Source organism: Fusarium graminearum, chromosome 4, assembly GCF_000240135.3.
Source record: "Fusarium graminearum PH-1 chromosome 4, whole genome shotgun sequence".
NCBI lineage: Eukaryota > Fungi > Ascomycota > Sordariomycetes > Hypocreales > Nectriaceae > Fusarium > Fusarium graminearum.
The window spans coordinates 5,373,268-5,396,486 of NC_026477.1; the positions used below are offsets into that span (position 1 = coordinate 5,373,268).

Consider the following 23,219-nt stretch of genomic DNA (forward strand, 5'->3'; position numbering starts at 1 on the left):
TGGTAGGCCTCAGATCTGTTAATGCGTGACCCCTCCACTTTCTCCTTTCCGGGGTTAGCATCCTCGTCTCATATTCAAGCTTCCAAGTCGAGTGGTGCCACTGAATTGCACCAGTTGCACATCCCATCATGAGGCTGACTGTCAAGTGTCAAGGGTCCAATCCTTTGGGAATACACCGGAACATGTACTACACGTTCTTCATCAATGACATGTGGTTGCGGCTGACGGTAGCATAAATGTATGCAACACCGTAGTAGCAGCGAGCTTACTTTATTGCTTGAGGCTTGTATCCTAAGAACCGTCTACAAAGAGTCAACCCCGCTCAACTTGCAACTCGAAGCACCCCGTTTTTGAGGCATATGTTACAGCTTCATCAACGCCTCCGGCTTCGCCCGCTAGTTGTGCAAACTAATGATTGTTCTCGAAGACTATGGTTGCCTAGCTACCTAGTCATTGACTGACTGTCAACGACTTACCTAGACGGCGGCAAATTTTTGCATCACAACTCGCTGTCAGCGTAGCTTCTTCCAGGGATCTCCCTTCTTGCTTAGCGCGGCGGAGTGATTGGAATATCAAATTCAAACTTTCGGTCAACTCATCACAGTTTGACCCCTCTTGGACCCCTCTATTGGCGTCGTCTCATTCCCCGTTGATCACTCAGATCTAAAACGAAATGGCAGGCGACGTCGACACCGCTGATCACTGATCACGGGGTCTTCATAGACGTACAACACCTTAGCCCATCGCACAAGCTTCCACAAGTCAATTGGCAGTCTTGTTCGCCCCTTCGTGGTTGCCGGCTTGTCGGTGCGTTGTCATTAGCGTCGATCAACGTTGCTGGAGACTCGGGGCCGCTGTCAGATATGGTCACGGGGCTCAAGGCGACGAGTTCAGGCTGTAGTGTTGCTGAGTGAACTCCGTACGCGTGGAGACACTCCATGATGATCTTTGCCTTGTCCACAAAGCCCTCGAGAGTTCTATCGTCAACGACGATGTGGGCGGAGGCGATAGATTTGCGCTGGTCCAGTCGCCAGATGTGCAATTCGTGTACCGACTCGATCCCAGGTATCTGTGCGCTTGTTAGTTGATCATGAATCTGTAAGACGTAACTCTTCTTGTCAATATTCGCCATCACCTTTTCAATGTCATGCTTGATGTCGTCGAGATTAATGCCCCTTGGTGCAGTTTGTAGTAGAATGGCGCCGCTGTTTTTGACGAGTGGTACGGCCGAGGCAAGAATCATGAGCGAGATAAAGACTCCGACTGCGGGATCAGCATAGTATCTTCCTTGTCCTTTGACCTTCCAAATAATGACTGCTGCGATGATGACACCAATGTTGTTAATAGCATCTCCCAATACGTGAATGAAAACGCCTAGCATTCCCAAGTCTCTACCTGGAGACTTGACAACCACTGACATGTGCCTGTGTTCGTGATGACTGCCTGTGGTCTGTCAAGTTATGGTCAACAATGGCAACTCTATGGATGGGTCATGTCAAACTCACAGATGTCAAAGGAGCCTCGCATGTACTTGTTGTATCATGAGTCGTCAGATCAGTATCATGATGCTGCTCCCCGTCGAAGTGGTCGCGTTGCTCATGTCCGTGATGGTCATGTCCATGATCATGTTCTAAAGTAACAAGTAAGCGTCAAAGTAACAAACATAGAGTAGAATGATGATCTCTTACCGTGAAGGAAAGAAAGGACCAGAATGTTGAGAGCTAGACCGGCGCTACCGACTATCAGAATCCATTTTGGCTCTTGGACGTGTACGTCTCAAAATATTGTCAGTATCGATCAACGGGTCAAGTATTCGCTTAAGGACTTACTATCGCGAGCGATGCTCACAAATCTTTCGATGGCTTGTACTAAGATACTGACGCCCAGCGCCAGGAGAAATACACCGTTGAAAAAGGCGCCTAATATCGTTGCTCTTTGCCAGCCATAGGTGGACTCTTGCGGTGCTGGTTTGGATCGATCTTGTAACTATCTTGGTCAACCACCAGGACATTCGTGCCGAAGCACACCAACTCACCACCAGCGCGACTAGGGCGACGATTATTCCGATAAGGTCGCTAAGCTATTATTTGTTAGATCTGTAGTAATGATATATTCCGTGAGAGTGTGCGCACGTAGTGAAAGGCGTCGGCGATGAGTGCGATGGAATGAGTGTAGAAGCCAACTGCATCTATGTTAGTACACGCTTCTGGGTGAGGTCTGGAAGGGAAACTAACCCGATAGCTCAGCGGCAAAGAAAGAGAACGATATGCAAATCGTGAATATTAACCTCTGTTTCTTGGAGATTTTCATTTTGGTACGCGGATCTTGGATCGTTTTGTGTTGGTCGTGTTGTGCGCGTGCGTTTTCGGGGCGGATTGCTAAGTGCAGAGTATAGGTATAGTATAGACCTTGTATGTCAAGTAACCGACTAGAAGAATTCCAGTCCAGCTTTGTACTCATCTGGCCATCTCATGCGACTGATTCTCTGTGCTCACGGGGAGTAGCTGATGTGCGAGAATTCATGAGCATGCCCACAAACAGGGGGCGGTTTGTTGTTGACGGCCAATTTACGCACGGCAGAGAACCACGCTACGTACAATCTTCATTTATATCTGACAATTACCGAATATAATCAGAGAAGCGAGGACAGGCACAAAAAGAAAAGCTGATATAAAGTAGTTTATCAAGGTTGTTCATTCATGTCGCTATCCACCATCGGGTTCCGGGACAATTGTTTGGGGTAGCATTAACTCGCCGAGCCGAAGATGGGATACAAGCATGTTTTTGGAAGGTTTGAGTGTTTTTTCTCGTTGCACAGCAGGTATTTGTGGTCAAGTGTTTTGCAACGCCAGGGTGGTGTGTTTCGCGATGATTGTGACAATGACAAGTTAGCTGTTGTTCATGGAGAAGCAGCTTGTTAAGGCATGATATTTCTCCAAGAATCAGAGATTTATTTCATCCAACTACACAATAGACATTGGCCTATCGCTCTTATGTGGTTCACTCAACTTCTCGCTGGTATGATAGAGTATGCGTACCACCTTTAAGACTATTACAGCCAAGTCTGGTGCTCGACCAGACTACCCCTATGTGTTCTCCTTCAAGGATACAAGTGCAGCGCTCGTGTAATGGGCGATAATTTGAGCAAATTAAACCTTGAATAATTCGTAGTTGTCGCATCAAGCTATCTGAAAAGAAAGAAGAAAGAGTAATCATGCCCAACTTGAGAGTATCTGCTAAAACAATCCCTAATTCAACCCCTGACTGTTAATACTATTATCCAGAGGTAGGCTTGCATCCTGAATTAGAGCCGAGAGCTCCTCTTCCACTGCCATTCCCGCCATCTCCTCATCTTCGTCTTCCTCGTCTTCATCCTCGCCACTATATGGCATGTCTCCTTCTGGGTCTGTCTCGGAGTCTATGTCGATAAGTGTACCATATGGCAGAAAGAAGTCATTGGGTAGCAAATCGTCCTCCATGCTTTCAACTTGCTCAAGTGTAGCACCCTTCCAAAATGCTGTAGGTCCGGCAGGCCCATGAACGTCGTAGTCACTAAAATCACAGTTAGTGGTTTGTTAAGATGAAATGTCCGAGTTCGTACCGGTCGAACCAGTTTCCCACAACGCCGCGAGCGGAGCGCACGCCTCCGATCTGGATGCCTTCACTGCGCCAACGCTCGATACCGTGGAATACCGAAAAGGTCGTCCATCTCACTTCACCTTCTTTAGTTAAACGGGCGGTACCTTGAACGCCGAAGGTGCCATGTTAGCCTTGCGTGTACATTCCAAGTATGCCCCTGGGTAACGGGATTCCTCTTACCTCGAATGTCGGAATTCGCATTGTTGTCAAAGGAATCATCTAAAGAACGAGATACACCTCGAAAGTGGACCACGGGTAGGTCTTGTCCGTCTTCAGGTCCTGGTTTCTCTATTGACGTGACGTTGATACGCATCATAATGAGACGGGTCGCTTCACCCACATCGAGTGTGTGTCGTGGTGCATCAGGTGCGATGAGATCACGATCACCAAAGTTGAAGGCGAAAAAGTCACTATAGTCAAGAAAGCAAACAATCTGAAACCTTGTCTGTTAGCCTGATTGCCACGCCGGCTGCTTGATACTGGGGGTAAACGAACGCGGTACCATGTGCCTGTGATGCTATAAGGGTCCCGGGCCTCAAGTGAGGTTATGTCGCGAGGTGGAGGGGCCATAAAACTGTTTGAGAATGATCCCGAAAATGGACTATCCCAAATCTCGCCGAATATGCGTGCCACACGGTGTCTCGTACCGATGTTGTGACCTAGAACGATGAGAATGGCCTCGACTTTTTCCCAGTCGACATTGAACGACCCGTCGTTCATGAAAGGACCCCAGCCAGACCGATCAGTATACTCGCGTAAATCATAAACCTTGGAGCATGCATAAGGATATGTCCTAGTAGAACGAAGACGGCCGACATTAAGGATGGGTTTCGAGTACAGGCAGTGAAGGTGGGCACTCTTTCGCTGGAGAGCACGATGAGCATGGCCGGTTGAGGTTGGCGCAGGAGTGACATCTCTGTTGACTTGGCGGACTTCATCTCGTAGACGATTGAAAAGAGACGAGCCCTGGAGGAAAGCCTCTACTGTCTCATCTTTGCTGAACATGCGTTGGAGAAGAGCTGCGTTGCGTGATGGTGCCTGTGTCGTAGAGAATGTGGTTGTGTCGTCTGGAGATGGAGAAGCATTTTTGAGAAGGCGAGTAACAGTATCGTGAACAAAATCAAGTTCCGATTTCTGAATAGTTATCAGTATAGCTCGCGGGTGAAGTTTGGAGTGAGGTGATTGATTCTTTCCATCTCAGTCTCATCTCACCTGCTTGTACACCTCCTCACTGGTACATATTCTTTCTAGTTTGACCAAATTCCGAATCTCTTTCTCGTAGTCCAGCTTGGGGTCATTTGGTTCATCCTGGACGGTTAGCACTCGCCTTATATATGTGCAGTCAACCAAATGCATACCAGTTGGTTCAGATAGACATCACGATAGAGCTTCTTGGAGTTGGTTATGTTCCTGAAGGCTGAACAGACACGAGGTATTCTGATCAAGTCGGCTGGTTCGACCCATTGCAGTATATGATGCAATATCTCGGTCGGAAGCTGCAGAATTGGCTGAGTAGCAGTTGTTTGTTCCATTATTTGGTCTTGAACTTTTGTTGTGGTTTAATATTGGGTTGTTTCCGATGAGTTTGAGATGATTCAAGAAGTAAGGCTGCTGCTATTAATGACGATATGGAAGGCCGAAGCTTATTAACAGTTGGTCGGTCAGTAAGTAGGTCCTTCCTTCCTGTTGCACTGAGACGGAACTGGCATTGAGCGTCGGAGTTAAGTTTGGGTGGGGTCCGAATGTCCGCTAAGAGTGATGCCTTAGTTAGTACTTACCCTGCATCATCAGTGTAAACGCGACAACTTAGTAGTCACCGTTATAACGAACGCGAATGAAGGTCAATCGTGAAATTGCTATTGACTTTTTTTTTTTGAACAGTTGATTTTATTTGGATAGTTGTTCGAGATGACGCTGTAAGACAGAGGAGTGATTCACAACAGCAGTAAAAACACAAGCTGTAACACCACTCGATGACCACTATAAACCTCGTCAGTTTGGTATGGGAATAAATGAACAGAAAATCCAATGCAGTAATTGACTATAATCTAAAACCTTGCTGCTGTCTTCTAAATCACCCCATCTAATTGTGCGCCTAGATCTTAGCAATATCGGCATCAATGTTAACTTTGCCATGCTCAGCTGTCGCCAGCAGTAAGTTGTCCTCTCTCCTCCTCATTGTTCCATGCAGGGTCGCCAGTTTCCGTCCAATCTGAGTAATGGTACACTCGATGAGTATCTCAGTCCCAACGGGAACAGGTCGCATGTAGGTAACGTTGAGTGTTCGGCTCACACCCAAATGTTGCCAGAAGCCAGGCTTGTTCACCAAAGCGATAGGTAACGTCGTGCACCAGTCAAAGAGCGTAGCTGCACAGCCACCGTGAAGGTTTTGCAACCGGTTGCAATTGTCGGGCTGAACTGTATATGAGAATACACAAGATGGATGAGGGCCCTCAGCGTTGCTGGAAACGAGTTCAAGGTGAGGAACGAGGGTGTTCATCCAATCCTATATTCAGTTCAGCATTAGAAAGCTAGAATCTGCCGGGAAAAGAGTAAACACTTACTCCTTGCTTAGAATGACCGCTCTCATTGATTGTGAGTTGAAGCCAGGCCCTGATCTTGTCTTCAGGATTGCCAGATTCAGACATGTTGTATGTGGAGTAAGTGTTAAGGAATAGATAAGCAACAGGAAGAAACCGTTAATCTAAAATGCCGAAATACAAGCAGTTTAAGGAGACGCGTCAAGCTGAAGATTTATTGTTGATACAGAGATACTAGGTAGAGATACAGTCGAGTAGAGTACCTCGGTTCGCGGTCAAGCTGCTGGTTATTACCCTTTTCAGTCAAGTTTAGTTGAATTATCCCAGAAGCCGAGGCATGGAAGGCAGTTCGGGGAACCAATCCGACGTCACAAGCGTTATCGCAAATAATCTGGGGTCACTAACAAATTGAACTCCACTCCAGATCGGTCTCCTTCTTCAACTTCCGTCCTCTAATTGTTCCTGCATTTATCGCCATCAATTATAATTCTTAATTCATCTAATCTAAACCTCTCTTTCTATAGCGACAGTCATAATGGAGTTCGTCACAGCCCTCAGGGGCACCTTCGACGAGCAGAAGCCTTCGCTCTTCGAGGTCCTTTCCGAGCAACAGCTCAACGCCCTTCTCCCGCCGACCCTCCGCTACCTCCTCACCATCGCGACCCATCGACACCCACGATATCTTCTTAGAATACTAAACTCGTTCGATGAGATATATGCTGGAGTTATGCTGCTCGTTGAGCGGCACTACTTGCGTACAAGAGGCGGCTCCTTCACAGAACACTTCTATGGTCTCAAGCGCGAAAAGGGTCTCCATGCCGAAGTTCCGCGCGCGAGCATGTCATCGCCTGACATTGTCCGTGAAACCCTAAAACTCACAACTAGAGACGTGTGGAAGAACTTGCTTGTAATTGTCGGCATCCCCTACCTGAAGCGAAAGCTGGATGAGAGCTACGAGGTGAATGCGCCAAGAGCGCTTCTCGGCGCGGCATACACGCGAATGCCAGACAACCCAACGCTTCGCGATCGATTTCTACACTATTACCGATGGTTCCTGAGGAACATATACCCAAGCGTTAATGCGGCCTATTACTTTGCCATGCTTGCCTTCAACGTAGCGTACCTGTTCGACGGAAGCAAATACCACAACCCTCTCTTGTGGCTAATAGGAACACGTATACGAAGAATGTCAGGAGCCGACTACAAGGCGATCGAAGCCTTGACACAGACACCCGAGACAGGACACACACCGGGATGGCGATCCTTGTTGAACCCCCGTGAAATGGGCCCTCGCGTCTTGTCAAGCTTGTCGATTTTGCTACCGACAAGTATCTTTGCGCTCAAGTTTCTGGAGTGGTGGTACCAGTCAGATTTCGCAAAACAGCTTTCACGAAAAGCGACAGAGAGTGTTGATTTACCCCCGCCCGTGATATCGGCAGACGGCAACGGAGCGTCCGATAAGAAGAAGAAAGAGAACAAGGAAGAATCCAATGAAGAGGGAGATGCGACCCCTTCAGCCGAGGATGCACCCATTGCCACTCCCTCGTTGCTCCCTGTCTACACTGTTCCCTTTCCCAGCGACTCAGCATTGTGCCCTATCTGTATCGATGAGATAGTCACTCCAACAGCCTGCCAAACCGGCGTGGTTTATTGCTATACGTGTATCCACAAATGGATCGAGGGTCAACATCAGAAGCAGGAGGATTTTATGGAGACGCGCGAGGGCAAGTGGGAGAGTGGCCAAGGGAGGTGCGCAGTCACAGGAAGAAGGGTTCTGGGCGGAACCGAAGGCCTAAGGCGGATAATGGTATAGAGAAAACGACATTTATTGTATAATACTGCACTGCATGCGTCACAAAGGAGATTCTTTCTTCGAGTTTTGTCGGCGCGCAATGTTCGATACCCAGGGTGTCTTGGATGTCTCACCCTTTTTTATTTCAAGCAACATGACCATTTCTCGATGCGGGGTGATATCGGAATTGCATCTCTCGGTTTTGGAATGCACTCGTGTGTCGCTGTTTCATTAAACGTTTGCTGTACCTGCATCCACACGCTATCATCGACGCCAACCGCTTGGTGTCTCACCTTGATTTACGCCGTTTTGAGGCGATTCGGAAGCCAGCCACACCCTAGGACAGAGGGTGAATGAAATGGAATGTATAAGATGGCGCACAAAGAGGTTGAACTCAACTTTTCTATGGCGATTGACGACATGGCCACGGCTACAATGACGAGCTAATGTAAAGCATTGCATTCTCTATAGTAGACCCCCGTCACAGTACTATTGGCTTGTCCAAGAACCTCGTGGTGTCTTAGAATAGCGTCACGACTGCTTGCCTACTGCGAAATCGTATGCTTTCAGTCGTTTTCCAACCACTACTGAATTCCATATGCGGGTGGTGTTCGCCGTGTCAGGTAGTAGACCGCGAAAGAATTAAAGATGGACTGCTGCCCGCGGTTGTCAAAGATGAAACGACTCATCCTCTTCTGACAACTTCTCAACTCTTGCTCTCATCCCGTCTCACTGTCTTTATGCTTCGTGATGGCGTACTCACTGACTAACTCCTTCATTGGAGAGTCTTTTCTCTCTGGCTTCGAGTGGTTTAACGGCACCGATCTTTCGAAAGGATTCGTACAGTGAGATTGTCCAACTCAGAGCCACGTTGACTTGTTACTAACATCAGCATAGATATCAAGACTTCACAGGTGCCTTCAAAAATGGGCTATACTCTGTTGATCCCTTCAGTGAAACTGTGCAACTGAGACCCGATTCTCGTCACAAGTATGGTTTGGATGAAGGACGGCCAAGCATTCGACTTGAGAGCAAAGAATCTTACCAGTATGGCTTGTTCATTGCAGATTTTCAGCACATGCCCATTTCGCAATGTGGTACCTGGCCAGCTTGTATGTGTCAACCAACCCTTTGCTCCAGGTTTGGGAACATGGACTAACATGATGAACTCAGTTTGGGCTTATGGAAGTAATTGGCCCATGGGTGGCGAGATCGATATCCTCGAGGGTGCCAACCTTGCCTACACTAACATCATGTCTGCGCATACAGCTGAGGGCTGCATGCTTGATCCCGCGGACTCAAACCTCTTCTCCGGCATACGCCGCAACTTGGATTGTGGTGTTGGGACGAACAACGTTGGATGCGGTTTCAACCCTCCTAAAAGTGACACGTCCTCATACGGTGATGGCTTCAACGCTGTTGGTGGTGGTGTATACGCCATGGAATGGGACTCGGAATACATTTCGATCTGGCACTTCCCACGAGGAGCAATCCCGGCTGACATCGAGGCCAAGCAACCCGACCCTAGGAATTGGGGGTTGCCTCAGAGCCTTTTTGGTGGCGCCAAGTGTGATGTCGATAAGTATTTCAGCGACATGAAGCTTGTTCTAAATATCGTGAGCGATAAAATCGTTTCGTTTCAATAGAGGCTTGCTAACTAAATTGACTAGAACTTTTGCGGCGACTACGGTGAAGGCACTTGGGCAAACTCCAAAGTCTGCAAAGCTCTTGCACCGACTTGTCGTGAGTATGTTGCGAACAACCCTACCGCATTTAAGGAGGCGTACTTCGATGTTAGCTATATCGACGTTTACACACGTCTTGGAGGAAACATCCCGCCTATCCTTCCATCATCTGCCAGTGAAGCATCTACACAGGCCTCAGATGTTATTATTACTGGAGAGTCCGCCACCACTACCCCAATGTCAGGAAGACCTGTGTTCCCAAGCACGAATTTCCACGACAACAGCACCATCGCCACCCGTACCGACCGCAAAGGGAAGGCTACGCAGTCAGAGGAGCCAACGACTACGACCACATTGACAATGACAGGCATCTCGTCAGTCTTGGTTACTATTCCCGGCTCTGGCACCGACACTCCAACCGTCACGCCCCTTCCCGTTGCTACTGGTGGTAAATCGGCCAACCCGTCCAAGATTGGCGATTACTCGTACCTTGGCTGCTTTGGCTCGCAAAATGGTTTCCAGACTTTCGACTTGGCTGATGATAGCGATGACATGACTATCGAGCGATGTGTCGATGCCTGTAATGGACTGACATACATTGGTCTTTTTGAAGGGTGAGTGGCTGCATGAACGTTTGAAAAAGCTATAACGACTGACATCTCTGATAGAACCTGTTATTGTGCATCCGTACTTGATGGCGATACCCTTGCCATCAGCAACGAGACCTCTTGTAATCGCCCTTGCCCTGGAGACGATGCTCAATTCTGTGGTGGAATGGTCACTCAGAACACCAGAACTAGGTTCAGACGAACCACTCCTCTGCGCCGCGACGCACCGAGCAACGTTCTCCTGACAGTCTATGCTGATATCTCTGACGTTGAGCTACCAGAAGTCCCTCCTGCTATGGGACCTGGTACTAATGATATTTCCACTGATGACGGCGACAGCCAAGGAGACTCGGCCACCGATGAATCAGAGAGCCCTACTACCTCAGACGATAAGGCCAGTCAAGGTGCCTCTGATGCCGCTGAACCAGAGAACTCTGGTGACTCGGATGCCACAACCAGTCAGGAAAGCACAAATGCTGATGGATCAGAGGATCTTACGGCCTCTAATGATAACGGTACTCAAGGAGGCTCGACTACTGATGATCCCGACGATTCTACTGCCTCGGATGGTAATGCCAGTCAAAGAGGCTCAGAGTCTGAGGACTCAAAGATTCTCCCTGTTTTAAATGACAATATTGACGCATCTCTTGCTGGATCGGCTTCGTCTCCAGGCTCAAGTGCCCAGGGGAGCTCAGATGAACAAGATAGCTCAGACGACCAAGACGATCCGGATAGCTATGGCAACTCTATCCTGCCCAGTGCTGCTGGCGTCGTTCTATCTGACGATCAGGACACTTCTCCAGTTGCAGTTATTGGCACTGCATCTGATGGTCTAGTTCTTGGAGCTACCCAGTCTGCTGCCGATTCCAACCAAGAGCTATTCCTAAGCACGATCACATACTTTACCGTCATGCCCTCAAACCCCGGGTCACTTGTTCCCCAACAGGGCATTATCACAATGTCATATGAGAAGTGTGATTACTGCGAGACCCCTGAGCTGATCAAGCCACCGATGGAGACAAAGGTCGTTGATTGTGATGGCTGTGGTCCCAATGGCGAGGACACTGTCACGTTGACCGTTCCCATCTCTGTTACCGTCACTGTCCCTGGCGCAAGCACAGAGCAAGCACAGCAGACCGAGAAAGCCGCTGCCGAAGCGGTTACATCGTACGGAGGCAGTCCAGAACAGCCTCCGCGTAATTCTACCATCCTCCCTGCGGTGCCGAACGGAATGGGTAGCGGCGCAGAAGCCGGAGAGTCTCCTGAGGTCACGACTGTCGTGATAACATACTTGACAACTCAACTAGTCACATATGGTACCTCCACGGACTCGGTCTCTACTGTGACGAGGACGGCTCGACGAACAGTTGTCATCACTGTTTCTGACTCTGATGGACAAATGAGCATCTTACCTATCTCATCCCCTGGACAACCAAACACACCCGTCACTATTGCTACACCAACACCTGGCGCACCTAGTGAACCGGTTGCTATATCTGCAGCAGCATCGAGAAGAGATGATGTGTTTGTTTACTTTGCCATCGTGGCGATGGCAATTCTGGCCTTGACGCTGTAAAAGGAGTCGGCTTAGGGTTAAAACACTTTGCATAATTCTTCTTTTTTCTTCTTCTTTTTATGAGAATTTAATAATGGGAACACGAGATACCTAAAAACATAGAAAAAGCCGGTTGGGGCTTGGTAGGGATACTATTTCATGTGTGGTTGATATTTCTTTTGTCCTTGTTACGATATATTAAAGCTTAATACGATATAATACAACGAGATCATATTCTAGTTCTTTATCTTCTACCCTTAGGGGTGTGCTTTGTCGATTCAGGAAAATGGACAAGTTCGCAGGCATATATGTGTGTATATAATGAGTCTTTCAAATCTCGACGACAACGGCCCTACTCTTAACCTTGCCTGAGTTTCCTTTCATCTGGGCAGCGTTGACCATCAAACTGCCATTGTTACTTCCGGGTCCCGACATGATCCACTTCCAAGCAACAGCATGAATTCCTTGAGCGAGGAAGCGTAGATAATCAAGCCAAGCCTCATTGGGGATGAAATCTAGAATGGGACCACGACGGGGTCGTGACATGATACGCTCGTATGTCTGTTGGAAGTTATCGAAAAAGACAGATTCTTTGCCATAGGCGCAATGGACGTGACCAAAGACATGAAGCCTCGGCTTCACGCGCCAGACTTCACGGAGGAGATTGCTGTCGCCTAGACCAAGGTCGAGATGATGTTTCTGGCTTTGTGTAAGTTGCAGGGATCTTAAACTGAGAAGGTTGTTCTAGGTCTTACCGGAGGACAATGAGTGACGAGGATATCAGTCTGAGGCGGCACCTTGCTCAACCAGGGATGGTTGTCTGTAGCATACTGGAAACTAGAGGCACGCATCATCAGTTTCGTCACTTTAACAAAGCAGACCGATACTTACGCAAACTCTTTAGGGCCAATTTCTGGGATATCAGGCACACCAAATATGTTGACTGTTCGACCTTTGACCTTTTGCACAGTTAAACCACTCTCAAGATAAATTAGACCGTCCATGTCAGGCTTGGCACCTGAGCGCGCATCCTCTTCAGGACGACTTTTCTGATCGAACCAGCTATCATGGTTACCCGCAACGACAACTTTGATGGGGTGAGGCTGTTCCTTGAGCCAGTCGAGCTGCTTCTGAATATCTGATACTGTGCCGCCATCTGTGAGATCGCCTGCATGAATGAGAATATCACCCCTGGGAATGTCGACTTTGAGATCATGCGTGTCGGAGATGCAGACAACGCGAATAGCGGGCTTGTTGCGAGGCGGAAGAAAAGGACGGCCGCGGAGAAGAAGGACAATGTGGTAGAATAAGTAGGCGATATATGTTAGAGGCGATGAGAGGAAGTGATCGATGAGAGTCATGGGCTCCCATGGATTGCGGCGCCGAAGGCCAACATAGGAGAGGAGACCCATGGTATGAGATGAGACTCAATTGAATAGAACTAGATTAAGCTCGATCCAGCGCCTTTTGTTTAGGTGGAGAGTTATGTGGTTGGATTGTAGAGTAGTAGCTCTAGCTATAGCGATAACTACTAGAGCTGGATGTGAGAATGAAATGGAATGGATGGACGGATTGCATGGATGTTAGTGGAGTGAGCAATCATGACGAAAGCAGTGTCCGTCCGTCTGTCTATCCGCTATAAACGGCCCCGCAGTGACGCTAACTTGACAGCAACCATCATCCATGCACGCCATAGATACCCTTAGAGTGTCATGTTTTATAATTACAACATTAAAGAAGATAATTTAGATTTATTCTTAGTGAATGATTAAGCATGATAGAAGCAAAGTAGTTAATTAAATTGTACATGTATCAATTCTTGTGCAGTCTCAATTCTGACGACCTGGTTACCTATTCAACTTGCTGATGACGATTTGGCATGTGAAAGCCACTGGTATGCTCCAAGCCTCAGTTGCAACTTTGCCAACATGTCCTTCTTGATCCTACGGAACAGATCAACAACTTAGATTTCAGAAGCGGAATCTATCAGTACTTTATAGTTACCTATGACATGGATATCAAATTCTTATTTATAGTAAAATGCATGGATGTCCGCTGGATCGAATATTACACAGACATTAAGATCCATGCACAGACCATGTCCATCAACCAAGTTGAATTAATGGTGACGTCGCTCCCTGAAATTCTCCCACTAGAGCCCTGGAAACTGGAAGCTCAAGCTAAAGCTGAAGCTTCCCTCAGCTGGAGTGCTTCCATGGCTTAGGTCCATAGCTTGGCTTGCTTGGACGAGCTGCAGCTAAAGCTTGTTTCTCCAACACCCATTCTTGTCCACATCGTCATCGACCCAACCTAATTGGATTGCCTCAATACATTTATCCCTGTTTTGCTCTTGTCTTGTCTTATTTCAGTGCTGATAACATATTCTAACTAACTCTCCCTCTTCTTCTTTCCCCTCTTCCACCTCTGCTTTGTAGTGCCATCTTCCCCTGCTCAATCGCCAAGTAGGGCTTCAACTACACCATCAAACTCTGCCAAACATGTCCAACCTAAAGGACCTGTACGGCCAGTCCGGTGACAAGTCCCAGACCAGTAACTTCGGGTGAGCACCAGATAGCTTCTAAACTCAATCATCATACCTGACCAATGCAGTGTCGACTTTGTTATCCATTACAAGGTTCCTCCCTCAGGTAAACCCTCGACGTTCAAGCCCAACGGCCCACATACATTCTAACTCGACGACAGAACGTGCCGAAGCTGAAGCAGGCTTCGTCCAACTCATCCAAGCCCTCACAACTGTCGGATTAGCCACCGAAGTCCGCCATGGTGACAGCGACTCCCTTCTCGTCTTCGTCAAGATTGCCTCTCCCGATCTATTCGCAAAGCAAGTCTACCGTGCCCGTCTCGGAGACTGGCTCCACGGTGTCCGAGTCTCAGCTCCCCATAACGATGTCAACCAAGCTCTGGAAGATGAGCCGGTTGTCGAAGCTGAGCGACTGCGCTTGATCTACCTTATGATCACTAAACCACGCGACGAAGGCGGCGCCGGAATTACAACCACCAACTCGAACTGGAAATACGTTGATTCTGTGTTTCCTTTACACAGCCACAACTTCAACAAGCAATGGATCAAGAAATGGAGCAGCAAGTCTACTCTAGAACAGGCCGATATCGACGAGATCCGAGACAAGTTTGGCGAGAGCGTAGCCTTTTACTTCGCCTTCCTACGATCCTACTTCCGCTTCCTCGTCTTCCCCGCTGGTTTCGGCTTTGTCTCATGGCTTCTGCTTGGCCAATTCTCATTCCTCTATGCCTTGCTCTGCGGTCTCTGGTCCGTTGTCTTCTTCGAGTACTGGAAGAAGAAGGAGATCGACTTGGCTGTGCAATGGGGTGTCCGTGGAGTATCCAGCATTCAACAGGCAAGACCCGAGTTTGAGTGGGACCGTGAAGCTGAAGACCCCGTCACTGGGGAGGCCGTCAAGGTTTACGAACCTATGAAGCGCATCAAGACTCAATTGCTCCAGATTCCCTTCGCATTGGCGGCCGTCATTGCTTTGGGTGCTCTAATCGTTACCTGCAACTCTCTTGAGGTTTTTATCAACGAAGTTTACACTGGGCCTGGCAAGCAGTACTTGGTAAAGACAGCAACCATTGTTTTGCGCCAACATAGCTAACACATATTCAGGCCTTCTTGCCTACTGTTTTCCTCGTTCTTGGCACTCCGACTATCTCCGGCTTGCTCATGAGTGCTGCAGAGAAATTAAACTCTATGGAGAACTATGCCACAGTTGATGGTATGTAATCACTCGAAATATTAACCACGATATTTACTAACATCAACAGCCCACGATGCTGCTCTCATCCAAAAACAGTTTGTTCTTAACTTTATGACCTCGTACATGGCTCTTTTCTTCACAGCTTTCGTCTATATTCCTTTTGGTCATGTTCTGGTCCCGTTCCTGGAGTTTTGGAGAAAGACAGCTCAGGTTGTCACTTTCAGCGACAAGGAACTGCCTACACAAAACTTCCAGATCAACCCTGCTCGAATCAGCAACCAGATGTTTTACTTTACTGTTACAGCCCAGATTGTTAACTTTGCCACCGAAGTTGTCGTCCCCTATGTCAAGCGAGAGGTGTTTCAGAAGGCCAAGGAGCTCAAGTCTAAGCCCAAGATTCAGGATGACCACGAGGAAGAGGCCGAGTTTCTCGAGCGTGTGCGTAAGGAGTGCACACTCGAGGTGTACGATGTCTCGGGAGACTACCGCGAGATGGTTATGCAGTTCGGTAAGCTGACGTTGGCAAACTCTTGTGAAACCGAATATCTGACAAGTGCACAGGTTATGTTGCCATGTTCTCGGTTGCTTGGCCATTAGCAGCTTGCTGCTATCTTGTCAACAACTGGGTCGAATTGAGATCAGACGCTCTCAAGATCGCCATCAGCAGCCGACGTCCAATTCCTTGGAGGACGGATTCGATTGGCCCCTGGTTGACTGCTCTCAGCTTCCTCTCCTGGCTCGGCAGCATCACCAGCGCTTCTATTGTGTACCTGTGCAGTGGCGCTCGAGGTCATGGTGTTCACGGCACGCCGTCACCCTTGAAAGCTTGGGGTCTGCTTCTGAGCATTCTTCTTGCCGAACACTTCTATCTGGTTGTCCAGCTGGCAGTGCGATATGTGCTCAGCAAGCTCGACAGCCCTGGTGAGCAGAAGGAACGCAGAGAGCGATTCATGACGAAGAGAAAGCTACTCGAGGAAAACATTGGTCAAGGTGCATCCGAGAAGGCTTCTGTTCCTGGCATTGACCACAGCGAGAAGATCACTCGCGCGGCTCTAGAAGAGGAGGCCCGTCAAACGTCTATTCGAGGTCACGGAACTCCAGAGGAGATGTGAGTGGACTTGAACCCATTCCGATCATAAGTGGTCACTAATAGAGGGTACAGGTTCTGGCAACGTCAACGAGGCATGAATGAAACCATTGATGTTGGACGCAGGATGATTGAGCAGCAGGTAATTCATCAGAAACATACTCATTTAATGAACTCGAGCTAATAATACTGCACAAGGCTGCTGCCCAGAAAAATGGACAGAGCAAATCTCCAGTTCCAAGCATGAAGGCCTCCTAAAGAGCTTGGCATAGTTGAAGCGAACAAAAGTAGGATGTTATGGCTTTGGAAGAAACAAGCAAGAGGAATTGGTTGTGGAAAGGGTGGTAATAGCATACGGACGATTACGAGCTTATGATTGGTACAGATGGCTTTATTGTATGAACGGAGTGCCTTGGTTTTAAATTAAAGCATGTTTCACATACCCTCGTTTTGCCACTGCTTCAGTTATGATGGCAGATTTTGTGCCCAAAAGGAAGACGAAGGTCGGAATAGGAAGATACAAGCCAGGAAACGCCACGACAAGGCAGTCGTGAGAAAGGCTACAAAAGAGGAGGAGTTGGCACGTGTGTCACTATAACAGGGCGACGGGGGCTGTGCTGTGATATCATTCATGACTGATCGCCGGACGAACAGTAGCGCATAGATAAGGCCCTATGAATGAAAGGAGGATAGAAGAAGTTGTTTTTTGCTTCGATGATTAACTGAATGCTAACTTATCGTTGGAGCTCACTAGTATTTGAATATGACTACTCTGTTGATATCATAGTGTCTTGACTAATCGCGGCGAGAAGAACTCATTTGCCTGAATTTCAGTCCAAGCCCTTGTGAGCATCAAGATGCTTTAGGGTAACCTCAACATGAAGCCCGCTAGGAGTCTTCCACGCTTCATATATCCCGTTCTAGCTCTGCGTTAGAACTCAACCCAAGGCCTTGGGACTCAAATAAAGCCCTGGATGATCAGCGCTGTCATGTTGTATTTGGATCTGCAAAGTGCGTGATCCAGGTTACCCCATGATTCTTGCGATCCACATCGTGGTGTTTCTGATGGATTGTGATGGACCCAGCCTACCAGCCTACACGATAGACTTGATCAATAAATCAATATGAAAAGACCAGGCTATGCTGTCGGTTAAATCATTATTGTGTAACTCAACTTGCTGCAGCCGTATGGGACTCGCTCTCGTTCGCAAGTCAGGACTAATCCGTCGTAGCTGTTATAACATCACAAGTACTATGTACCTATGAACCACTTCAATCATTCAATACTCACGAGTTTCGACCCAAAAGAGCCTTCGGTCAAACTCTTCTCCCCTGACTAGTCCTTATTTCCCCTGTTTGTCATGTTCCTTTCCGAGAGCATCGACCGAGGTCTTTGATTAATCGTCCACTTTAAGAAAGAGTAGAAGTGTAATCTGCTGCACGAGGCAATGACACTTGAGAGGAAGCCCCCCAATCCCGTTGCACATATCCGTCAACGTGGGCAGCGGCAAGTGGAGTACCTCCGTCTTTTTATCAAGTTGAAAGGATTCGACCCTTGTTTGGTAAACTTGCACTAGCTAAACCAAGTTACTTACCTATCACTGCAAGTTAGCACCTCTGGAACCCAATCTGCTGGAGAATAAACTCGTTCGAGAACCCAGATTTTTGAGAACCTCTAAAGTCTCGGGCGGTCTTAGACTTTCGGAGATGGCGCCATGGATATCTTGATCCTCACCGGCGCCCGGCTCCCGGTCAGCCAATCGTGTACTACAGGCGCTCACATGCTGCATGACAACCTCGTCAGGTATAGGCAACAAAGGACATAGAGAGGCTAGTCTTGGACCAGGCTAAGCCTAGGACTACTGCACCGCTGTAGATTCCAGCTTTCAGCTCATGTGCGTGCTAGTGTGCCTTGGTGAGTGCCCGGCTACTGTACTGCACCGTACCGTACTGCAGCCAGACCAGGCCTTGTCATAGTAAAGATACAAGATCCCCTTGTTGGCTTCTTTCATTTTCTCTTCTTCTTTCATAAAAAAATTGGTCACCAAGAGTCTTCGTGGCTTTCTTACCCAATTCTGCTCTGTCGTGTGATGATCCCCCCCTCTTCATTTTAGCCCCCAATTTGAGTCCCTCATTGACTTACACGCCAATACCATTCTCCCTTTAGCAATTGCATCCCACCATAGAATCCAGATTTGAGCGCTCACTCGGCTGCGCAACAGCCTCAAACTTGTCGAGTTGATCATGGATGATGTTGTTGACCTCGTCATTGGGCCCTTTCGAGATATCGTCGAAAAGGGCCGGGAGGCGATAGAAAATGCGGGCGACGATAAGACAATGCTTAAGGCATCACAAAGCCTGACCAAGGAAGGCGAGCGTGCGCTCAAGAGAATTGAGCCGTTATGTCGGAAGCATCTGGATGAGTACGGCTCTAATTTCTTAGACGCTCTCAAGGAAAATGGTAGGTTTCTGTTTCATTTCTCCATGGCTACAAGCTGTTCACTCGCCGGTGCCATTGCTGGGCAGTTGTTAACTGAAGTTGCTCACATAGACGAGATCGCTTTTTTTCGAGCCGAGTTGAACGACCTGCTATGGGAATTTGATGATTTTATAGAACTAGACGATTTCGACACCGAAAAGTTCACGGAATTGCAGGCCCTGTCACGTAAAGCTGCCCCCAAGATATACGATATACTCATGCGCCTCAAGCTCGAGGTTCCCATTGACCATGATAGTCGCTCCATCATGACTCGAATGTCGGGGCCACAATCCAGACCTATGTCCCCAGACGCTCCTCCGATCCCAACCATATATGCCTTTTCCGACTTGACAAAAGACATACCAAGAAGCTCTTCTTCAGTCGCTTCTGAAAGCCGCTCTAGCAATGGCCCTCCAACGGTAGAGGCGGCCACTGCTGAGTTGCGGCGCATGATGCAGTCTCGATCAGGACCAGACGAAGGCCTGTATGCCGAATCTCCAGTAGCCAGCCACACGCCGCAGTCTGCACTTACACCGATCGAACCACCTCCACGACCACCATCCGGCAATCCATGGGACTTTAACGTCAAGCCTTCGCCAGTGACCCGCGACAACCATTTCCCAGATGAATTTTCTTTCGAAAGAAGACAGCCTGTGGCTCCAATCGAGTCACCCATTGAACCAACCTCGCCACCTTTGAGCCCAGATCAAGGCAGCGAGCTACGTCCGCGCCCACTCAAGACAGCCGCAGACCGATCATCTCAGTATAGCAACGATTCTCAGGCAAGCTCGGGGACAGAATCGACAACATACGAACGGACATACAGCGTGTTCCCTCGCGGACGTTATTCAAGCCATAACTCTATCTTATCTACACCCATACCCGAAGATGTTGTATCAGAACGATCTAGCGCTGGCTATGTGTCGCAGCTCTCTCCTGTACCAAGAACAGTACCTCCCCGGTCACATTCGCTTCCCCAATCTCGTCCTGAATCGGTTGAAACGAATCCTGGGTCTGTCTTCGATTCAAGCCGAGTCGATGGAGCGACTACCCCTCTTACAGATAATCGAGAATCGTCGTTCTCAGTCGTTGACGGCAGTCCGACTCTGGGTACCGCCGAAACGCATCGTCTTTCAGTCAAACATCTTCCAATGAATAACTATCAGGGTATGCTTGAGCCAGTGCGGCCTGTTATGGTACCGGAAGTAGACAATTTCCCCATTCCCGTGGAAGCTGAGGTTGTGACGCCTCAACACCCACCGAATCCCTTTGCTGTTGACTGTAAGCTTAGCCCTCAAAGCTCATTTTACATCCACAAAGGCTTTTGTGACGGCGCAAAAGAAATACTTAACGGGGGAGCAGGTGTCCGAAAGACCGTGAAACCCGTATGTAGCTTCTGTTTTCTATTTTCGACTCCTTGTTGACTGGTCAATGTAGGGATTCGCATCTGTTGCAACAATTGCGAAATGTATCAAGTGCCAATTCGAACTCGATTTTAACGAAATTGACCTGGATGTCAATAAAGCAGGTATGTTCAGGCATACGGCACAACCATAGGTTTATGCTAACATTGCTCCAGAACGCGGCAACTTCATCAAGAATGGGATTGGATACAGACTGCGCTTCCTTCAAAAGTCGCATTTGCCAACGCGCCGGTCAGACGATGTCATGTATGGTTGTGTGTTTTGTGTAAACCAAGGCAAGACTATTCATGCGAGCGACGCAACAGTCTTTACCAGCCAGAAGGCCTTATTTGCACACTTGGCTCGTCATCCTCGACCTCTTCCGGCTGTGCAAGGTTTCACGTTGATCGAAGGGAGCGAGATTCCTGCCAACTATAAGAACGACTACGACCTTCATTTCAAGTCGCCTGCCGAATCCCACCCACATTTCGAGCAAGCTTCCAACACGTCCCATCTCCCAACGGCAACCACCAAAGAAGCAGCTCGCCGCATGTACGGTCAACGATTGCTGTATGACAGAACTCCTGCACACGAACTCGTATTGAACGCTAGAATCGTAGGCCTTTCTTGGCCGCCAAAGTACTTGGGCGAGTGGGCGATGGGATTTCACGATGGCATCCAAGCCAGTGTTCCAACCGAGATTCTAAGACTGGATCCGCCGCCATCTGAACAAGTCAAGATAGATGGAACTAGTCCGGTGCAAGCTACTGCAAAGTGGAAGTTTAACCACAAGGACAAGGTCAAAGGTGACTGGCTAAAATTCGAGAAAGACGAAATTATTACCAACATTAGCTGTAAGTTCATCCAAGAGATGCCATACAACATGGAATAAGAGTCATCGGATCTAACTGTGAACAGGGCCTTATCAAGAATTTTGGTGCTGGTCAGGCACAAATGCTAAGGGCAAGACAGGAATATTCCCCCAAGCATTTATTGATGTGGCAACGCTACGCGATTTTGGCAAAGCCGGGTCGGACAGGGCGAGTATCGTGAGTAACGAGCGGAACAAGTCTTTATCTGTCTTGTCTCGGTTCACGTCTCGCAAAACAAGCCGCGCTGGGAGACCCGGAAGCATTTCTGGATCGATCGGCAGCAATGAGATCCCGGCACTCCCAACGCCGGTCGGGGCAAATGGACAAGATTAGGGGAAGCGTATGGTTTGGTTGTGCGAAGTAATGATGTATGACGATTCTGGATACATCGGTTATATGGCATGGCGTCAGACGGCGTATGGGAAATATACCCAGAGATATCATCTCTTCTTTTGCTTTGTACTTTCTTTTGTTCGTTTTGACCTTTTGTTTTTTTGAAAGTGGTATGATATGATGACATCTTACTGATCAACTGTGCCTTTACTGTGTTCCCATCGTGACGACTGTCTGTGTTGAATGGCCTTTAGAACCGAGTAACTGAAGTCGGAGCCGGGTCCTGAGTCAAGTTGATTGATGCCACAAGCAATTTATCATGGATGCTTGATGTTGGCACCAGCTTGGCGTTCAATATATCATCGCTAAATCTAGGAGAGGTTATTGCCCAGAAATATCTTGATCATCGAACAAGGTTACCATGATATCATATCGGAGCCGCTGAGTTTGATGCGATGCGTCTATTTCGATGATACTTTAAAGCTTGCTGGCCACTGAAAGCTAATGAACGAGGGTCTCGTTAGCGATGTTGCCATGCAATAGGTCAAAGTGGTCAATTAAGCGCCACGATATCCGCCCTGTTACTCAGCCGCCCGCCAAGACGAATGTTGATATCCATTTGTGGGTTATAGGCGAACAAAGCAGATGTAACGATGTTACAAAGGCTAAATCTGGCGATTGATGTCTTGGATCGGAACTGTTGAATCAGAAGACATAGATGGCGTTGAAGCCGAATGCAATGGAGCCATGAGGCTCTAGAATTAGATAGTTCGCACTTGCCATTCCCAGACTAGACGCCACCTGCACCTCAAAGATCTCCAGGGCAGCTGCAGTCGCTGCAGTCGCTGCAGTCTAGCTCCACAAGACCAAAAACCTACGCAGGTACCTGACTGACCGTGCGTGCGCGTCTGAGCGACATCTGCCTTATCCACCAGATCCATAGATGGTTTGTTTCAACTCTAGGATATTTCGCTAGATTATTTAGACTCGGAAAGAATGTGAATAAAGGAGAAGAGACCCATTAAAACACGTTAGACGCTAACGTAAATCACCTTCTGCCGCACTTAATACGGAACGTGGCCGTCGTTCTTGGCTTGTTGGTTGGTCGCGAATTACGACAAGAAAGGCCTCTCTTTCTTTTGGAGAAATGACAACAAATTTGTCATTTCTTCATCCAGTTTTCGGTCGATCGGTGGAATGAAACAGTGGAAGCCCTGTCGTGTACCAGTCAATCAATGCCCTTTACAACAATGGGCCATGCTGATCGCGGGCTTTGCATAGGATCTTCTTCATAGATCGACAAGGTGATCCCCGGTCAAAGGCTTTGCAGAGTGACATTAAACAATGCGAAAGTTGCCGCTGTCACTCACCGTATTGTACGGTAAATAATTTTTCCTAATGGTACCCAACCAGCGATGAGTTGTTTTGGCGGTGCTTTTTACAGAGTCTGAGCACAGAGCAAGGGTCAGTCTCAGTTGGGAAGTGGCCAGCT

At 48.2% G+C, this 23,219-nt stretch overlaps 8 protein-coding genes across 8 annotated transcripts; 4 read left to right on the forward strand and 4 right to left on the reverse strand.

Moving 5' to 3' along the window:
- Nucleotides 1-625: 625 nt before the first annotated feature.
- On the reverse strand, nucleotides 626-2,310 carry FGSG_09759 (uncharacterized protein; the record flags this gene model as incomplete). Its single annotated transcript, XM_011329630.1, has 8 exons — nucleotides 626-702; nucleotides 760-1,450; nucleotides 1,506-1,630; nucleotides 1,689-1,775; nucleotides 1,830-1,986; nucleotides 2,036-2,080; nucleotides 2,133-2,182; nucleotides 2,235-2,310. The coding sequence occupies 8 exons, from the start codon at nucleotides 2,308-2,310 to the stop codon at nucleotides 626-628; spliced, it is 1,308 nt and encodes a 435-aa protein (XP_011327932.1).
- A 938-nt stretch (nucleotides 2,311-3,248) lies between these two features.
- Nucleotides 3,249-5,171, reverse strand: FGSG_09758 (uncharacterized protein; the record flags this gene model as incomplete). Its single annotated transcript, XM_011329631.1, has 6 exons — nucleotides 3,249-3,552; nucleotides 3,602-3,743; nucleotides 3,820-4,072; nucleotides 4,135-4,773; nucleotides 4,852-4,947; nucleotides 4,998-5,171. The coding sequence occupies 6 exons, from the start codon at nucleotides 5,169-5,171 to the stop codon at nucleotides 3,249-3,251; spliced, it is 1,608 nt and encodes a 535-aa protein (XP_011327933.1).
- Nucleotides 5,172-5,734: 563 nt separating this feature from the next.
- On the reverse strand, nucleotides 5,735-6,287 carry FGSG_09757 (uncharacterized protein; the record flags this gene model as incomplete). Its single annotated transcript, XM_011329632.1, has 2 exons — nucleotides 5,735-6,145; nucleotides 6,204-6,287. The coding sequence occupies 2 exons, from the start codon at nucleotides 6,285-6,287 to the stop codon at nucleotides 5,735-5,737; spliced, it is 495 nt and encodes a 164-aa protein (XP_011327934.1).
- Nucleotides 6,288-6,631: 344 nt separating this feature from the next.
- Nucleotides 6,632-8,131, forward strand: FGSG_09756 (uncharacterized protein). The gene has a single exon (XM_011329633.1). The coding sequence runs from the start codon at nucleotides 6,715-6,717 to the stop codon at nucleotides 7,990-7,992; it is 1,278 nt and encodes a 425-aa protein (XP_011327935.1). The 5' UTR covers nucleotides 6,632-6,714; the 3' UTR covers nucleotides 7,993-8,131.
- A 918-nt stretch (nucleotides 8,132-9,049) lies between these two features.
- On the forward strand, nucleotides 9,050-11,840 carry FGSG_09755 (uncharacterized protein; the record flags this gene model as incomplete). Its single annotated transcript, XM_011329634.1, has 4 exons — nucleotides 9,050-9,083; nucleotides 9,145-9,587; nucleotides 9,642-10,270; nucleotides 10,325-11,840. 4 exons carry the CDS (start codon nucleotides 9,050-9,052, stop codon nucleotides 11,838-11,840), a joined length of 2,622 nt encoding a protein of 873 aa, XP_011327936.1.
- A 196-nt stretch (nucleotides 11,841-12,036) lies between these two features.
- FGSG_09754 (uncharacterized protein) lies at nucleotides 12,037-13,348 on the reverse strand. Its single transcript, XM_011329635.1, has 3 exons — nucleotides 12,711-13,348; nucleotides 12,575-12,656; nucleotides 12,037-12,518 (listed from the first exon to the last, which is right to left on the reverse strand). The coding sequence occupies exons 1-3, from the start codon at nucleotides 13,229-13,231 to the stop codon at nucleotides 12,150-12,152; spliced, it is 972 nt and encodes a 323-aa protein (XP_011327937.1). The 5' UTR covers nucleotides 13,232-13,348; the 3' UTR covers nucleotides 12,037-12,149.
- A 969-nt stretch (nucleotides 13,349-14,317) lies between these two features.
- Nucleotides 14,318-16,816, forward strand: FGSG_09753 (uncharacterized protein; the record flags this gene model as incomplete). The annotated part of the gene is made up of 6 exons (XM_011329636.1): nucleotides 14,318-14,379; nucleotides 14,430-14,467; nucleotides 14,523-15,412; nucleotides 15,463-15,571; nucleotides 15,621-16,061; nucleotides 16,115-16,816. 6 exons carry the CDS (start codon nucleotides 14,318-14,320, stop codon nucleotides 16,663-16,665), a joined length of 2,091 nt encoding a protein of 696 aa, XP_011327938.1. The 3' UTR covers nucleotides 16,666-16,816.
- A 2,068-nt stretch (nucleotides 16,817-18,884) lies between these two features.
- Nucleotides 18,885-21,727, forward strand: FGSG_09752 (uncharacterized protein; the record flags this gene model as incomplete). The annotated part of the gene is made up of 6 exons (XM_011329637.1): nucleotides 18,885-19,101; nucleotides 19,255-20,400; nucleotides 20,482-20,504; nucleotides 20,557-20,647; nucleotides 20,699-21,376; nucleotides 21,441-21,727. The coding sequence occupies 6 exons, from the start codon at nucleotides 18,885-18,887 to the stop codon at nucleotides 21,725-21,727; spliced, it is 2,442 nt and encodes an 813-aa protein (XP_011327939.1).
- Nucleotides 21,728-23,219: the final 1,492 nt, after the last annotated feature.

Excerpts from the sequence above, each read along its gene's own strand:
- FGSG_09756 (XM_011329633.1), top strand. The coding sequence starts at position 6,715 with ATGGAGTTCGTCACAGCCCTCAGGGGCACCTTCGACGAGCAGAAGCCT.
- FGSG_09754 (XM_011329635.1), bottom strand. The coding sequence starts at position 13,231 with ATGGGTCTCCTCTCCTATGTTGGCCTTCGGCGCCGCAATCCATGGGAG. Across the intron at positions 12,657-12,710 it reads ATTGGCCCTAAAGAGTTTGC|TTTCCAGTATGCTACAGACA; the intron begins GTAAGTATCGGT and ends GCGTGCCTCTAG. Across the intron at positions 12,519-12,574 it reads TCGTCACTCATTGTCCTCCG|AAACATCATCTCGACCTTGG; the intron begins GTAAGACCTAGA and ends ACACAAAGCCAG.